Source organism: Tenrec ecaudatus, chromosome 14 (genome assembly GCF_050624435.1).
Source record: "Tenrec ecaudatus isolate mTenEca1 chromosome 14, mTenEca1.hap1, whole genome shotgun sequence".
Taxonomy (NCBI): Eukaryota; Metazoa; Chordata; class Mammalia; order Afrosoricida; family Tenrecidae; genus Tenrec; species Tenrec ecaudatus.
Genome location: NC_134543.1, coordinates 113,088,162 through 113,106,990, shown reverse-complemented (window position 1 = coordinate 113,106,990; position 18,829 = coordinate 113,088,162). Strand labels below are relative to the sequence as shown.

Genomic DNA, 18,829 nt, shown 5'->3' with positions numbered 1-18,829 from the left:
GTATAAACTACCAAGGGCACATGAGGGAGGGGGGAAAGGGGAGGGAGGGAAAAAAAAAAGAGGACCTGATGCAAAGGGCTTAAGTGGAGAGCAAATGCTTTGAGAATGATTGGGGCGAGGAATGTATAGATGTGCTTTATACAATTGATGTATGTGTATGTATGGACTGTGATAAGAGTTGTATGAGCCCCTAATAAGAACCCGAGAGATTATGAGTCTTTCTTACAGCAGAACTCACCATTTAATTCCCTTTCTGTTCCTTTCACAGGAATGTGTTGAGGGACTGGAAGTATTGTAGCAACGTGTTTAGGGGTTCTTACGGAAGTGACAGGGTTAAAACGTGCCTAGAGAGGAAGTCTGGGCCAGCACAGACAACTGAGCGGACACAAGGCGCATTTTAAAGTCGAATATACTTTAGACAAGCCAATTTATTAACCGACTTAATCGGCTAACAAATTAATGGGTTGGATTCTCCGGAAAAGAAACACGAGCTGGCAGAGAACTGTTACAAACCCAGGGGACCGCACATAAGTAATTTAAATCTCCAAGGGCTCATTTCCTGTTGAAGCCCGGCCCCTGAGAGAAGTTTTCCCGCAGTGTTCCTCACACCAGCAGAGATGCGGGTTTAAGAGAAGCCAAGGGCAAGCTGGAAATGCGATTCTTAACCAAACAGTCAAACAAAACAAACACAAACAAACAAAAATACTGAATCCCCGCCGTTTCGCATTTGTGCTAGCAAGCCGGTCTCAGGCATGGGAGGAAACACCCCGTCACCGCACATGCGCACGCGCACACACATACACAACACCCCACCACTGCACGCACGCACACACCCACACGAAACACCACACCACTGCACGCACACACGCACACACACAGTTACCACCCCGACCACTGCACGCACGCGCGCACACACACACACACACACAGGAAACACCCCGCCTACTGCGCGCGCGCGCGCGCACACACACACACACACACACACACATATGCTAGCAAGCAGGTCTCAGGCTTGCGGAGGAAACACCCCACAACTGCGCGCACACACATACACACAGAGGAAACACCCCATCACTGCACTCACACACACAGAGAGAAACACACGTGCTAGCAAGCAGGTCTCAGGCCTGCGAGTAAACACCCCGACCACTGCGCGCACACGCATACACACACAGAGGAAACACTCCGACCACTGCACGCACGCACGCACACACACACACACACACACACACACGTGACCGTCCCAGGCACAGCCTCCGAGCAAGCCGACACTGAACTGCACAGCCGGACCCAGCTGTGCGACTCGGAGCCCGCAATCTGCAGCGCAGCCACCTCCGAAGGGCGGACTCGAGACGCGCCAGGCTCGGCCACAAAAGGGGTGTGCGCGCTATGGGGTTTGTCGGCTGGTTCCAACACATTTCCAAGCAGCAGCAGCGAGCGTCGTGGGGCCGGCCGCGGCGCAGCCCCGCCGGCCGGTGGAAGGCGCGCGCTGGCGCGGAGAGCTCGCCGGGCCGCCGCGGCCGCGGGCTCCGCGGGGAGGGGCAGGGGCAGGTCCCGAACCCGGGAGGCCGAGCCCGGGAGTGATTCACCGGCGACCCGGCGCTCGCGCGCCCGCCCCAGCGGGCGACGCCCAGCGCGCCCCCACGGCGGCCCCGAGCCCGGCCGCCTCCTCGCTCCGGGGCGCGGCCCCAGCGCGGCCCCCGCTCCCCGGGACGGAGCGGGAGGAAGGAGCGCGGGGCGGCCGGGCGGCCGCAAGCTCTCCCTCTCCAGCCACCATGGCCGGCGTGTCTCCCTGCCCGCTCGGGCAAACGGACTTCCTGGAAAGCGCGGGGCAGAGCTTACCTGACCGGCGCCCTCTGGGGCCACCGACCTCCTTCACCGACCCGCCGGGTCTGCGGGCAGCTCCGCGCAGCTCGTTCCCAGCACCGCCCGTCCGCCTCCGCCAGCGTCCCAGGGAGTTGCCGGACCCACCCGCCAGCAGCACCCAACTCCACCGTGCAGGCTGTGCGGCTGGGGCTCAGTCCGCCACCGACGCGCACGCGCGCTCCCGGGCCGCGAGGCATCCTGGGAGTTGTAGTCCGACCGCGAAGGCTGAGGCTCCGTGCAGCCCCTGCCTGGCTCTTTGTGGGCAGGACGGCGGAAGGGGTTGCGGCTAGCAAGCCTCGCCCAACGTGACACAATGCTTGTATGTACTTGGTTGTGGATGCCATCAAACCTTTTACGCTCGCCACGAAAGAGTGATAGAAAAATAACCGAATATGATAATTGGACAACTCTTCTGGATGTGAGTGCACGATTTAATTGTGTGATAGGTGGATTCTGTGCCCACTGAACTGTTACAAAAAGAAAAATAAATAGGGACTCAGGGCCAACCAGCGGGGCAGAGCACAAGTGCTCTCCAGGGTTTCGGAAATCTCCCATCTTTAGGGAAGTCATCAACGATGGCCCCATCTTCATCCCGCAGAGCGGCTGTTAGGTACCACCTGCCGGCCTTTCGGGTAGCTGCCCCTCGCTTAACTCGCTGTGCCAGCAGGGCCCCTTGTAAAGGCTCAGGAAGGCTTTCGAGCAGGTAGCTGTCACCTCAGGGGCGTGGTAACCCTAGTGATTTCTTCGGGCCTTCACTTCCTCGTTTCAACTTCAGGCTCTTCCTGGGACAGTGGGACTTGGGCTGAGGTGGGTGGGAAGAAAACCAGGAAGGTGAGGCTAGGGCAGGGGGGTAGTCTGAAAGGACGACTAAGAAGGTGGGGATAGAGTTGGAAGGTGGCCTAGGCAGTGGCTGTCCTTTGTGCATCCGCGGTGGATCAGTGAAGTGCCTGCTTGCAGGTATACATTCCAGCTACACCCAGGATGCGAGCTGTCTAATGCTTAAGCCTCTCTTGGCATCTACTCGTTCCCCAGCACCCTTGGTGGTCTTTCCTTTCATGCATCAGAAACTGTCACCCTCTAATCCCAGCAATGCAGATCACGAATGATTTGGGATTGTTAAAAAACAACAACAAAAAAAAATCCCACCATCACCAAAACAACTCCTACATTGCAAATGCTCTTGGAAGACCATCAGCGTTCAATTTGGGGCCATTCAAGTCCTCAGGATCTTAGTGTAAAGCACTATCTCGAATATTTATGGAGAAAACAGTTGCTAAGAGAAACTTCCTATAGAATTCAGGTTCAGTAGATATCGAGTCGTGGTGCATCCTGGGTTACTAGCTGGGCTGCTACTGGCAAGACAAGCAGTTAGAACTCACCAGCTGCTCCATGCGAAAAAGAAGAGGCTGCACCATAGAGATGCACAGCCTTGGAAACCTGGCGGAGCAATTCTACTCTGTCCTGTAGGTTTGCTAGGAGTCTGGACCGACTTGATTACAGTGGGTGTTGGCAATATATATATCAAACACTATGCCAGCACCTCATCTATATCATTCCACCCTCAAAATAACTCGGAATATATTGTCATTGTGCTAGGTGACATCATTAGTTTTGACTCAGAGTGACCCTGTGTACAACCGAATGAATCATTCCCAGGTCCTGCACAATAGTTGCTAAGTTTGAGCCCATTTTGCAATCTTTCTCATAGAAGGTGCCAATCTTTCTCATAGAAGGTCTTCCTCAAAAAAAAAAAAAAGAGAGAGAAAGAAAATGAAAGATAATTCACTGGCCCTGTACTTCACCCAGCATGATGTCCTTCTCCATAGATCGGTCCGCCCTGACAGTATGTCCAAAGCACCCGAGATAAAATCTCATCAACAGCACATCTAAAGGAACATTCTGTCTCTACTTCTACCAAAGCAGACCTAGTCATTCTTTTTTTTAAGGTAGAGCTGTAATAAATGAATTTCTTTTATAAACAAAATCTTAACTGAAAAGCCACAGTAGATGGGAAAAAGAAGGAAGGATATTACTTGGTAAAATCCAGTGACATGTACAATAGTTTTACAGCATATTTAAGCATTCAAGGGTTTTATATCTTTACCTGCCTTCCATTTCTACATTGCTTCTTATAAAACTCCGATTAAGGAGTTCGGTTCAACTGAAAACCTAGTTCTGAATTTTTATGCCAAGGGAAAATAAAAACAACACTCCAAATTTGGATCTTAATACTTTATAGCCCTAATTAAAAATCTTTTGTTTAAAACACAATGCCCATTTGATTGGCCAAAAAAAAAGCAGCAATACATAATTATGCTTAATTGTTATTCATTATAGGGAAATTATTCATTCTTCGCAAGCCCCTGGTATACTTGATGTTCTCCTTAAGAAGTGCTGACATACAGGAATCTTGGCTTTTTCCAATAGGCGTTGGGTAGAAGTCACAATATGTAAGTTCTGTGTGGAAAGTTGAAGAGTTATCGCAATGTTCTGACCCTACACGGGGAGAATGATATAGTCTAATAGAGGTAGATCTTTCTGCCTGGGAGTTCAGAAGAGAAATCACATGGGTCAGCCAATCACAGGAGTTGACATGTAATATGATCAAGAAGTACACGGAGGTTTGGGTGTGTTTGTTACCATTGACTTAACTAGAGCAAACTCACTACTGTTCATGTAAAAGCAGTCTTCCGAGATGGACGTGGTAGGGAATCTCTCTGCCTTGGATCCCCTCTCACCCAATAAAAAAAGAGTCGTGCTGAACATACAAAAGAGAACGAATTTGACGGGGAGGGAAGGGGAGGGAACAAAGGAAAATGAGCTGATTCCAGGAACCCAAGTTGAAGGCAAATCTTAAGAATGATGAGGGCAATGAATGTCTAAGGGTGCTTTACTCAATTGATGTATGTATGGATTGTGATAAGAGTTGTATGAGCCCCAATAAAATGATTTATTTTTTTTAAAAAAGAACGAATTTGAGACCACTAGACGAAACATGCAGATAAGGGGCAGAATATGTTTCTTGTTAGGTTTTAGGGTTTAAGTGAAAGTGAATGATAACGTAAAACACCAAATCTATTGGTTTAACGTACATGAGTCCTAATCAGTGTTATCTGCAAGCTCCCAGCCAGAGTAATTAATAAGTGTGCCACACGGAATCATCACATGCAAATTAATGCCAGCAGCCATTCTCTTGCTATCCAAGAGTTTCTATGGGAAATTGCTTCCTTGGTGTGGCTGAGCATTCTTTGAAAAGATGTTATTTTATTGGAGAGCTGAGGAAAGTTTAAGACATAAACTTGAAAGCAAAAAGGGGAGGCTTCCATTCCTGGAGCTAGGAGTTGGTCAAATTAGTGGAAAGGTAGAATCAGAGAAGACGAAATGCCATGAGTAGCGACATATAATTTTATAGCAGGGATTCAAGTAAACTCTTTGACGAGAAATCCCTTCCCTATCACCCGCTGGCTTAGAAGCCGGCTCATGTTTCGCTCTCCACCTTAATGCCTGTGCCCCACACATGCTTCCCGAATTCCAGCAGCTGGGATTCATTTTGCCTTTCCCCATATGTTCATGCCGCATTATGCGTCAGTGGGAGGGTCACTGGATGCTCATTCCTGCCAAATTCCAAAGGGTTGAGCATTAAAATCATCCCTCCGCTGAAGTCAAGGTCAATGGCAAATATTACGATCAAAAAATAAACATCCAGAATAAATGCATCTGAAATTTTATCCCAAAGTTTGATTATTATTTTTAAACATTTTATTAGGGACTCATACAACTCTTATCACAATCCATACATACATCAATTGTATAAAGCACATCTGTACATTTTTGCCCTAATCATTTTCAAAGCATTTGCTCTCTACTTAAAGCCCTTTGCATCAAGTCCTCTTTTTACTTCTCCCTCCCCGTTCCCACCTCCCTCATGAGCCCTTGATAATTTATACATTATTATTTTTGTCATATCATGCCCTGTCCCACGTCTCCCTTCACCCCCTTTTCTGTTGTCCGTCCCCCAGGGAGGAGGTCACATGTAGATCCTTGTAGTCGGTTCCCTCTTTCCAACCCACTCACCCTCTATCCTCCCAGTATCGCCCCTCATACCCCTGGACCTGAAGGTATCCATCCTGGATTCCCTGTGCCTCCAGCTCCTATCTGCTCTATCCAGACTTGCAAGGTAGAATTCGGATCATGGTAGTGAGATTATTATTTTAATAGCATTATTAAGAACCTATTGTCACAGATATACCCCTCAAGAACAATAATGGGAGTAATGATACCATGAGGGTGGGTGAAAGGTGGGAGAAGAAAGGGGGACCCGATCACAATGATCGACGTACTACTGTCCCCCCATCGCCTCCCAGGGGCTGAACAACAGAAACATGGATGAAGGGAGACAGCGGCCGTTGTAAGATATGAAAACAATAATAATTGATAAATTATCAAGGGTTCATGAGGGAGGGAGGAAAAAACGAGCTGATACCATGGGCTCAAGTAGAAAGAAAATGTTTTTTGTTTGTTTTTATTGGGGGCTCTTACAGCTCTTATCACCATCCATACATATATCCATTGTGTCACACACCTCTGTACATATGTTGCCATCATCTTTTTGTTTTGGAAAGGATGATGGCAACATATGTATAAATATGCTTGACACAATGGAGGGATGGAGGGATAGTTACAAGAGCTGTAAGGGGCCCCAATAAAATGTTTGTTTTTTTTTTTAAAAAAAAGAGCCAATTGTCAACATGTAAAGGTTTAACATTATGGTGTAGGAATGATCATTGCCCCAGACTTTCCCGTTGCTACACTCCAATGGTCTTAGATCAATTTCAGCGGAGGTGAGTACAGGCACAAGGCCTACATTCTTAAGTGAAATTAATAACTAAAAATTCAATATGGGTTTTAAGGGCTATTTTTCTTTAATTTTATCAATGTGAGCAAGGTACACCAACTGATTCCTACAGAGCTCAGTTATATGATACAATCCCTACTTCCCCTTTCCTGTGTTACAGAAAATGTCATAAGTAGTTATTGTCTTAAGAAGGACACGGACACACACACACACACACACATACACGGTTATTGAACAACTCCAAGCTCGGACTTGGTGCGACTGGAACCGCAAAGTGAGAGAAAACTCTGCATCATGTCTGTGACTTTGCTTGAAAGTCGAACTGAAAATCGACTTGAAAAACCCTGTACGGGTGAAAGCAAGCCACGTATCAAGTCTCGCCTCGGACACCAAGTGGGGATGCTTCAGCCCAGGGGCCACTCTCAGACTACAGAGAGAGGTCGTGTTGATGAGTTAAAATATTAGGTGTTGTGCTTTTTTTTTGTACCTTTTATTGTGTAAAATATTGTAACCAAGGCTCCCAAGAAAGCAGTCGAGGTCAGAGAAAAACGAGAATCACGATAGTTAAAGGAATCCCTATGAAATCTGCATCAGGTCGCCACGTGTCTGCTGAATAGAACATGGCTAAGTCGACATGATCCTCAGCTTGTAGGGTAGAAAAATCTCAAAATCCGTGATGAAAGCAGCTAATAAGGTGAAAGGTGTGAAGTCATCAACCACGAAACGGAGAACCCAGACCATTGAAGAGGCTGCAAAGTTCCTGTTCATTTGAAGACCAAGCCGGAAAATTCATGGTTGAACCGGCTGAATACGTGCAGGCTCAGGGTTTAATCCCCAGCAAGTGTGTAACTGGGGCAAAACCAGACTTTTCTGGGAAATAATGCTCGAGGGCCTTCATGACTAAAGAGGAAAAGGCACTGCCAGGCCACACGTCTATGAAATATAGGCTCAAAAAAAAAGAAATATAGGCTCACTTGTGTGAGCATGCTAGTGGAGATTTTAAACTGAAGCTCATGTTAGTGTGCCATTTTGAAGATCCACGGGGTTTTAAACAACAAAACATAATGAAAAGTAAGTTAATTTTATATTTAAAGTACTTTATTTATTGTGCTTAGATGTTTTCAGGAGGAATTCCACAATCTGTGTTAAAGTCCTGGAAAAAAATGAAATTTTAAGTAGGGCCTCAGAGCCAATTATTTCTTATGGAAAAAAGTTATCAAACTTTTCTGTGTTTAAACACAAATCTGGAACAAATTGAGTTTGATAACTAAGGTATCATTCCACTGTCCTTCCCATCTGTTATAGATTAATTAACTGTCAGCCTGCTTTCCTATTTATCACCCGAACAGCTCTGAACTGTTTTTAAATTGGTTTTGAACATAAAATAATGAAAAATTTTCACGATGAAAAATCGTCGCATTTTACACACCCACTAATTAATATTTATATTTTTATAAAATTTCAATAAATCAGTACAGAGATTTTATACTCTGCTTACATTAACAATGCCTGCCTATGTCCGGAAATGAATATTCATATAATAATAAATCTAAATGGAAATTTTGTCCATATCGGTGACACTACTGATTAGATACTACTTTACGAACACATACTCACCAATCGTGCCAAAGTTCAAGGATGATGAAAATGTTATTGAAGTCGGCATTCCAAAAGCTGGCTCAAGGCCAAGGCCAAACCACAGATTTTGGCTGAACACCAAGACTGTTTGTGTAATCTTAGAGTGAGCTTTTGTGAAAACACATTTCTTATTCACATTAAGCTTTTACTCAACAAAAGTGCCCAAGTCGTCTTCCACACAGGTGACAGCTAATTCCTAGTTTTCCTCATTCTCTTTGTAATTGATTTTTTTGGCAGAGGTGAGGGGGGTTAAAAGTAGAATATTTTGTTCTTAAAAAACAAACAAACCCACTGCCACTGAGTCAGTTCTGACTCATAGCAACCATATAAGACAAGAGTCGAAGTGCCCCTTTGGGGTGTCAAGGCTATAAATCTTTATGGGAGCAGAAAGCCTACTCATTTTCCCCCCTCCCCCGGGATGGTTGGTGGTTTTGAACTGCTGAATTTTCAGTTAGCAGTCCAATGGGCAACCCCTATATCACCAGGTATTTAGTCTTACTTGTAATAAATTTCATCTGTTGCATACAAGCCAGCCTGCCCAGGTATTTCTGAATCTGGACTCATTCTCATCCCTCCGCCCATTGTGCCCATCAGCTGCAGACTCCGTGTTTTACCAGGAGCCACAGCCAAGTTACTAACAAACTGCTGATGAAAACATGTCAAGGAGAGTGCCTTCTGGCAGCCATTAAGGAACTTCTTGGTGAAATGATGCTGTTAATCAGCACTTACTTATTATTCAGGGTCAAACGGGAACTCTTTTCAGATAATGATGATGGTTGAAAACACACTAAAAATAATTATTGTCCCTGACTTGAACGTGTGAAACGTCGAAATGGCCAACATTTTGCTGCATGCCTATTGGAAACATGCATACCATGACGGCTTCACCAGCCACGGAAGTCTGCAGGTGCACTGGCAGGTGCACTGCCCACGTTTCTCCAGGATGCCATGAGGCTGTGCCCAGCGTCCTCTCTGGATTTGTCTCCCATGATGATCCCATCCCATTACATATTCCAAGTGAACCTCTCAGAGACATGTGCTTCATCTCTAAGAGCTCATAACCTACTAAAATGGATAATACGCCTGTCTACAATGTTGTCCAGGGTCAGTGGTCTATAATATCGAGAATTTACTCCCTGAGCCACCACTTTTGGGTCCTGCTCCTGCTTGCTTTTCCCATATCATCGCTCTTTTTAAGTTGGCTGGGTTCAAAGCATAGCCCAGACTCATTCAAGAATATTTACACCCAGTTCCCACGGGGCTCTTGTGATGGGTAGGGCGCTTTATGAGGTTGTGGCCATCCCGTCATTTTCCCTGACTGGTGAGACTGGACAGTGGCTGGTAGATAGGGTTTTGAGTGCCATTTCTCATGGCTATCGACAAAGGATAAATGATCAGATAAAAAGCATATAGTCTGAAACACAGTCAATATACAACAGATCTAATAGCCAAGGAGTCATTCCGAAAACCAGACTACCAAACCCCAAAAATGGTGCCCAGAAAGCAAACTGGTGGAAGTATTAAGGAAGCCCTGAGGAACAGTGCTAAGTGACAGTGTGGGGCCAGACTAACGCCTGAGTAATCTCTATTGTGCTTCTATTCAATTATTGGAGTGGAGCTGGGAATGGAGGCACAGTGGAAATGGAAATAAATGAGTCAGATTCAACACTCTTTAAATTCTGTGCACTATCAGCACAGAATGGAGGATTTTACTGGGATTAATATGCATGGGTTTGATTATTGGATGATAGTTAAGTGCTTCTATGTAATATAGGCCGCAGTATTCTAAGGGTTTTACCTATTCATTCTATTTTACTGATGGCAAAACTCTGGTTGGGTCACTTGTAAAAGCTCACACGATTCATGGAAGTGAGATTTGAACGCAGACAAGTCTGACCCCAGAGGCCATACTTGTGGTCTCCATGCCTTGCAACCTCACAGACTGAAAGAGAGACACTGTTAAATGATTGTTTTTCATTAAATGCTTTAAACTACACTTTCTTGTCCAAGGTCGGACACAGCAAGTACCAAAATGAGACATGGACACCTGCCCCCCGCCCTTGCTCCTTAGGAAGACTTTGTAGGACCTCAATGTCAGAAAATCCACCAGAACAAAGCATCAAAATCAGGGTCTGAAGGCAGGTGGAGGAGAGGGGATGTTTCCGTCTGTCCAGGGTCAAATCTTTATAGTACGATTTCATTATTACTATTGTTACAGATTCTCAATTCGCTCACAAAATCATCATGCTGTAAATCCAAAGCTGACATGAAACGCTCAAGGGAAAAAGCTTTAATCCACTCGAGTGCTATAGTCCCCTCTCTGGTTAGCTGTGGTTGTCTCGTTACTTCTTCCCCTCTTCCTCATCACAGGGGTACTTTGTAAAGTCACGTGTCAGATGTATTGGTCTAATATAAGAACTTGATGCCAATCATTTACAAAACCACTCTTTACTTTCATTTTCAAAGGAGAGTTTATTCATTTCCAATAGTCTTTACACTTCCATTTGGGAATTTCATTTCAGACACAAACGCATATATTATAACTTTGAAAGCTAAACTATCTGGATCAGTTCATTAAAGCAGTTTACATTTACCTTAGTGTTAGGTCTGGCTGGCTAATTCTGAAGGGTCAAAATTTGCACCTACTAGGTTATTTGGGATCCTTGTTAATCAGCCAAGTATTTCACAGCCCATACAATTTGCCTTTGCAAACATTTACTTTCCACACAATGTTCAACTTCACATTGAAAAGTGGGGGGAGGGGGAGTCCATAATTCCCAATGACTGCATTGTCTACCTTTTTTGAAGAGTCACAATGAATAATGAAACTACAAGGATTTTTCAACTGTTGCTGACAGTCCAATAAACATTTCCAATAGGAGTTTAAATAATTTTCAATAATATTTCCTGTGTTACCTTCAAAACTCCACAGATACAGAAAGTCACATGTCACAGGCATCTGAATGGGTAAGGTTACAGATTGGTGGCATGCAAGTATTTTATATCTAAAAAATGCAATTAAAACACTTATTTGCTTTCTCTGAATTGAGGAAACATAATTAAGGTTAAGGCTTAATTAAAATCAAAATATTCCACGTTTATAGGGATATATATATATATTTTAAAACCAAAGGACTGTAAGTCACAATAATATCATTCTGAATTAAAGATTGTCACTGGCCATGCCTAGTACTAAAATAAAATGTCCAGAGAAAGTAACATTTTCTACTCATGTCATTTCACCCAAGAGCCAGTTGCTGTGAATGGAGATGATCTGTCGGGCATTTCCCTCCATGGTTCAAATTGACTTCCTTCTGGTTGCCTCGTCAATGTGTACCCCAGAAACACAGACACATTTGGAATGTGAGCTCACGAGAAAATCACACTGTGTGTAGTGTGCTCAGTGTCTTCCCCACGGATTTTGAGGAGACACATCCCAGATGTTTTTAAATATCCTTTCAGGAATGATGCTCATCAGACATAATTCTGGAGACTTAGTCCAAGTGGCTAAGGAGAGAGAGAGGACTACAGGATGTCCACTGCTCTTCCTTTGACCACAACCACCTGGTGGGGAATGAGGTACCAACTGAGGTCCCCTTGGCCAGGTGCAGAGGCAATGGACATATTATAACATCATCAGATTGCCAGGTTTTGGAGCGGGAAGACCCTTGTTGCTATTGTGTGCCATTGATTCAATTTGGGTTTATAGGGACCCTAAAGGCCAGAGTGGAACCGCCCCAGTGGGGTTTTCTGGGCTGAAATTCTCTACAGGAGTTGATGGTCTGGTCTTTTCTCCTGAAGAATGGCTAGTGGGTTTGAACTGCCAATCTTTCAGTTTGCAGTTGAGTGATTAACCACTGTGGCATCAGGGGTCCTGGCAGGGCCTTATCCCACTCCCTTTCACTGCCAGAGTTGACTCTGATTCATGACAACCCCATAGGACAGAGCAGAACAGCCCCTCTGGGTTTGTTTCCAAGGTTGCAAATCTTTCTGGAAGCAGAATGCTTTGTTTTTTTCCCTGCGGAGCGGCTGGTGGGTTCCAAGTGACGACCTTGTAGTTAGTAGCCCAACGTGTAACCCACTACATTCCCAGGACTCCTTGGAAGGACCTTAGCACCTCATCTACTCACCTCATTTGATAGATGAAATGAAGACAAACACACAGTCTTGGCCAGAGTCACACACAACCAGGACAGCAAAGCTGGCAACCAAGCCAATACTTCAGTTTCCAAAATCTCACCTGGTGGCAATGGAGCGTAATCTTGGGGGTGGGGGTGGGTGGATATTGGGGGTTGGAGTACAATTTGATTCAAGCAGCACAGAGGAAGCACACACCACGTACAAAGCACCTGATTGGATGTTAACTAGAACTCCAAAGATTCATGAGGCACAGTCCCTGTATCCAGTCAGAATGCAAGTCCTGTGTGAGCATGTGTCAATGCCTTCTTAGCAGAAAGTAACACTGACTGGGGCCAAGGTTGCTGGTGATGACAAGGCAGCTGCTGGCGGAGGGTTAGCTGGTCTCGTGACAGATGATGGTTTCCCCCTCCATATCAGATCGAATGCCTGGTCTACAGCTGCTGGGCACGGAGTCTTAGAGACGTAAAGTCAGTCTTTTAGGCACCTAGTCTTAGCTTTGCCACCGCCAGCAGGGACAGGCCTCTGTCGGAATGCAGCAGCACCTCAGACCCTCCCCTCACACTTTATTCCTGACTTCCTTTTGGCTGGTGTCTGGCGGTAGACCCCCCTCTTTCTGACCGTTCCCCAGGGCACTGGCAAAGTGAGCTGGTGGAAGTAAAGCCATTCCGGTCCCCTGTGGCAGACCCTCCACTTCAATTCCCTGGTCTAGAAAAGATGCCATTGTTGGCCAGAAGAAAACCAAACCAAACACACACACAAGAAAAGAACAGAGTTAAGAGGCAGGAGAAAGCAGTATCGAACCCCGAGTGGCGAGGATCTCTCATTGTTACGGAGAGCTCTCCAGTTAGCAGTGTCCTCCTCCATGTATTTGACCATCTACCGAGCTCCGTGAGGTAGTTAGTGAGGAGCTCATTCTTCCCACGGTACAGCCGAAGAACTGTAGGCTTACAAGACTACATGACTTGCCCGAAGTCACCCAGCTAAGAAAGGTGGAGCCAAGTGTCTTGGCTTCTTGACTCCGCTCCAGGAGGTTGATAATCGGCTGGTAATTTAGTGCCTGGCCCATGATCACAAGCCTGCTGCGTGTTGAGGATGGGACTCACACCCTGTCTCGAGAGCTGCCTTCCACACCAACCAGAGAGCCAATGCGCTCCGAAGGACTACCACGGAGGGTGTCGGACAAAAGTCCAGTGAGTTGATTACTCTTCTCGATGCCTGTGACATTTCCCCCATATCTTTCTCCTGAGGAGTGACTGGTGGCTTCAAACTGCTGACCTTGCGGTTAGCAGCCTATTGCATAACCACTACACCACCAGGACTTGCAAAGGTAAGCCTGATCAGGTTTTAGTTCTACCGATTAAGGACACACCTTTAATTTACATTCTTCTACCTGGCCTCAGCTCAACTCCACTGAGCTCACGAACAACGAGGTCAAGTCCCATCTGACCTAGCCTTGGGATGCAGGAAAACTGTGTGGGTCCTGGAGGCTCTGGACACTTTCTCTCCCTAGTTTATTACCAGGCAGGAGGATCATGTGATTTCTATTACTGTGGGCTCAACTTGCCACGTCAAAGCCCCTCCCTTTCCTTTGTGTAGCTCAATCCCTCAGCTTTGAGGACGGGATGGAGATGTGGTGAGTGGACGTAACACATGAGATGCGGAGCACTAAGGGAGTGGAGAAAGAACTGCTGCCGGAAGACATGACGAAGACATTTATTTGCAGTCCTCTGCTCTTTACATGGAAAATAGCTATTACTGCATGTGCAGTGGAAAAGGGAATGAACGAGCTTCAGGAAGGAGCAAGCTTAAGATGTGATCGCTGGGACAGCCCACCGAGTCAGTGTAGCGAACCCCAGAACCCAGGGTTCCCAACACACCGCCCCTGCCCACTACGTGCTGATGTTATAAATACTTACACCAACGTGCTCTCTGCTTGCCCGGAAAGCACCCCTCCTTTCCTTCCTCCCCTAAAACCTAGAAATGTGTTAATCCGGCCTTCTTCTCCTCCAGCTGTCTCCTGCACGGTGCTGAGAAAGGGCTGAGCATGTCATACCCATGACAGCAGGAAAGACGAGGGGGGCTTCACAAAGCCTGTGGTTTCCTCATCGCATCCCACACATGGCGGCTGATGTCACAAGCAAACAACACAACAGAACCCGTAGCACGATTCCTGATCTTTGAACTCCGTTTTTCTAGGAACTTTCTGAAGCCCCCTCCTATTTTCCAATGCTTGTACTTTGTCAAGGGCTACTTTACGCAGAAAGCATGCCGATACCTCTTGTCAGCAGTACGTTTGTATGTCTGAAACGGTCCCAAGGCCATGCCTGGGACGGAGCACACTGGTCTCCCCTGGGAGAGAAGCAGCTGTTCTTGGGGAGGGTCTGCCAGTCTTCCCTGGAGAGAAACTGAGGTCTCGGGCACTGGGATGATTTCTGATGGGCTGGGGCTGTGTGATGCATGTAGCAGCCAGGCTGAGGATTCTCCCACCTGGACCTGCAGGGAGTGGGGGCTGGGGCTGGGAGAAGGCATCTCCCTTCAATCGGTTGTCCAGATGTAGCCAAATACCTCTGCTCAGTATTTGGTAATGTCTATGTACAAAAGATCTATATACAACGTACACTACAAAGGTGGGAGGGAGGGGCTCATTCACACCAAAGCGGATGAAAGTGCTCCCACAGAGACACCTGGTGCCGGGACAGATATCATTGCCTGAAAGTCCCCTTGCATACATGCCATGCTATGTGGGGGATGGGGACAAAAATAAACTCCAGAGAGTAACCAAACACCTAAGCTAGGTCTGCAGCAACTCTGAAAAAGGGTAAGGGCAGTGGGGCTGTGGGGGAATATCTCCCTTCAATCAGTGGTCCAGATGTAGCCAAATATCTGGTAGGATATTTGGTGATACTCATGTGAGCATGTGCGGGAACACACACACACACACACACACACAACACACACAACTCAACACAATTATTTACATGATGCCCTGTGAAGAGGCAAGGAAGGGGCTCAATCATGCTCATGCAGACAGAACAGCTGCCATCACACACGTTAGGCAGACGGGAGATGCAGGAGGGTTGGACTAATCACATACTTTCAAGATTGCCCAAATGAATTGCCTAAAAGTCATCTTCCAATCACACTAGGATGGACTTTGGTGGTATGACCTCACAAGCGAAGGTGGGTGAGTGACCTTACCTTAAGATCACTTGGGCTTGCGTGCCTCAAAAAATGGAAAAGAGGGGTGAGTTGGGGGAGAGTGCCCCCTTCAATCAGTTGTCCAGATGTAGCCAAATATCTAGATCATAGTACTTGGCAAAACATAGAAACATGTAACAATTACATTATGGACAGCAAAGAAGGATCATGGAAGCACTTACACACTTCGGGCAGTTGGGGAGATGTAGTTATGAACAAATTAAATGATTTAGAGACTCGCAACAATATAAGTTTATCTCCTCCCAGTCATCTTCAACATGGGAATATTCATGAGAATGACTACTTTCTGAGCATGGGTAATGTGGTCAAATGGATGAGTAATAAATGTCTGATTTCATAGACTTTGTATGTGGCCAACTCTTTTACAAGGGGAAAGCAGCGCTACATTTTGACAGTTCCAATACCTTGTTCAAACACTATCCAGGGTAGAAACAATATAACTGAAATTCGGATACTTTGTTGTGGCTGTCAGAATCTGTTAGCAGCAGCTCTAACTCCAGCCCCCAGAGCCCCAAGGCTAAAAAGAATATTCTACAACAGTGCTTCTCAAAGTGGGTGGTACTGCCTGCTGGGGGTAGGATACTAGAATCGTCCAGGGGGGCTGTTAAAACACTGTATCCTGGATTATGGGCTACAGTACAAAAGGGTTTAATTGCCAAGGGAGTGCTGAGTTTTTTTGGTTTTTTGTTTGTTTTCCCTGAAAAGGGGGAAGGTAGGCCAAGTAAGTTTGGGAACATATTCCTTAGAAGGTCCAAGACTTATGAACGGTGAAGAAGAAAAAAATGGAATGAGTAAGAGCAAGTAAAGGGGAAAAGACTTGCTTGCAGGGGCACGTAGATCGGCATGAAATCTAAAGCACAGAAGAGTCCCAAGAAGACAAGTCCCTCTGGCATTTGGCAACATGGTGACCAAAACTTACACAATGCACGCAAACAGAAAAGAAGGAACGTTGTATTCATTTCACCCAGTGGTATGGCGAGCGGTAAAAAACCCAGCAATCTAAAAAATAAACGCAAACCTACAGCCCTCCAGTCAACTCCAGAGGATGGCAACCCCACGTGTGCCAGAGGAAACGGCTTCCTCGGGATTGCTTGGCTGCAATCCTTTCGGGGAAGTGCTCAGCTGCAAACCCAAAGGTTGGCACTTCAAGCCCACCACCAGCTGCGCCGAGGGAGAAAGATGTGGCAGGCTGCCGCTGCAGAGATTACAACCTTGAGCGCCCTATGGGGCAGGTCTGCTCTGTCCTATCGGGTTACTATGAGTCAGAATCCATCTTTGGCAATGGGTTTGGAGTTTGGTTTAGGCCAGACAGAGTCCATGTGCTTTAGAAGCAAAATGGAACACCACACTCATTCTTTTTCCCATTAACTTGTCTTACTGCTACCAAGTCACTCGGGAACACTCAGTCACTGAACAAATTCTGGGGCTGCCTTCTGCCTCAGCTTACAATCTCTTTAGCTCAAGGGGCCCCCAGCAGGAGATGTGTCCTCTTTACAAGGCTCCTAAGCAGAGGGAGCGGACGGGAAGGGAAGAAGCGGTACCCAAAGCGATGCCAAAGAGCCAGTCGCTGCCTCCAGCCCTCACTGCTATGGAGTCAATGCTGACTCATAGTGACCCTGTCGGACAGGGTAGAATTGCCCCTGGGAGTCTGCGGGAACAGGAGTAGAAAGCCCCATCTTTTTCCCAAGGAGCACCTGGCGGTTTGGACTCATGGACCTTTCGGATCTCCGATGAACTTGTAACCACTGCGCCACAAGGGCTCCGGGCCTCAGGCACAAACAGTTCTCCAGAACACCTCTGTGTCCAGGACACTGAGCCCAAGGCTGCAACCGGTCATCTCTTTCCTTCACTGGGTTTCCACACTGCTAGGGTAAAAGCTGACTATGCAGAAAGAGCAATCACCATGGTTGCACTTTCCCAGGCTTTGCTCTCAAGATAAACGATCTGCGGGACGGATTTGCTAATGTCCGGTTGGATCATGCTCGAAAGACAAAAGAACCGTACGTTTCACCCTACGATCTTGCGGCCCTAGAGGGAAAGTAGCAAACACTCCCCAAAACGGTCCAAGATCATGCAGTCACGTGTGCCAGACAACCTTGCTGTTGTTTTTATTTAAGAATGCCCTGTTTTCTAAAGCCTCCCTCTTATTAAACACGAAGCAGAGTTCTCTCACGGCTGGAAAATATTAAAACAGCATTGGGCACAGTCATCCACGAGAGTCCGAGTAGAGCCCCAGCGTGTGTTGACGGAGACACAGTCATTCATGCTGCTACCTGTGCGAATGTGACTTGAAGCAGCCCTGGTGGGCTCCTCCATCTGTCACACTTCCTTGTGAATGTTGTGTGAAAGCGTCGCGGTGCTTTTGCGAAAATGACACTACCAGTCTTCAATTCGTGGAGCATGTGCACTTGAACCATTTGTCCCGGAACCAAGGGCACCTTGTTCCCAGGGAGGGAATGGCAATCCTAAATTCTTCTGGGGCCGGCACACTTGGGATGCATCCAGCCTAACTCAGAGCTGTGCGTGTAAACAGAGAAAGGCTTCTATCGCAATCATGGTTAAAAACACTTATGTTGTATACTAAATTCCTTGCAGCGATTAAAGGGGGGGAAAAGTTCATGTACTAAAGCAAGAAGACCTGATCTGAAAGGGATTAAATTCACTCACTAAGCTCTGCCCAGGGTCCGCTCAGGCAAGTTGCCGGAAGTGCCCGCCCTCAAACACAGCAACTGTATGCATGAAAAATCCCAGGTAAATACAGTGTGCTAAAAATAAAAAAAAACAAAAAAAGCAAAAACAATGATTACATTATTAGCTGCGTGGTTAACGGAAATAACAACCTTTGATAAAATGGTCCCGACGGGGAAGGAGAGGTTTTTGTTTGCTTCTTTCTTTCTTAAAATGGTCACGGAGCAATTGCCGGGGTGAAACGTCACCTCTTCCACTGGAAGTTGTTTACCTCCGGTCTCCTTCAACGCGCTTCTTACGAACTACATAAGAAAGGAGGGTTGTATTAATGATTAAAAAAATACCATTAAAGGGGCATTTAAAAAATAACATGAATCACATATACTGGCAACAGAAGACACGGTTACCCTACATTTCACTACT

At 46.4% G+C, this 18,829-nt stretch overlaps 2 protein-coding genes across 2 annotated transcripts in view; both read right to left on the bottom strand.

Annotated features, from left to right (window-relative positions):
- Positions 1-2,028, bottom strand: part of TMOD3 (tropomodulin 3) — a 68,224-nt gene extending 66,196 nt beyond the window's left edge. The window contains exon 1 of the mRNA XM_075532444.1: positions 1,843-2,028. The gene's annotated coding sequence lies outside the window, so the exon portion shown is untranslated. The remainder of the gene's footprint in view (positions 1-1,842) is intronic.
- Positions 2,029-10,830: 8,802 nt separating this feature from the next.
- The window catches only part of TMOD2 (tropomodulin 2), a 70,341-nt gene continuing 62,342 nt past the window's right edge, over positions 10,831-18,829 (bottom strand). Inside the window, exon 10 of the mRNA XM_075532046.1 lies at positions 10,831-18,708. Within this exon, the coding sequence (XP_075388161.1) occupies positions 18,674-18,708 (35 nt within the window). The 3' untranslated portion in view covers positions 10,831-18,673. The remainder of the gene's footprint in view (positions 18,709-18,829) is intronic.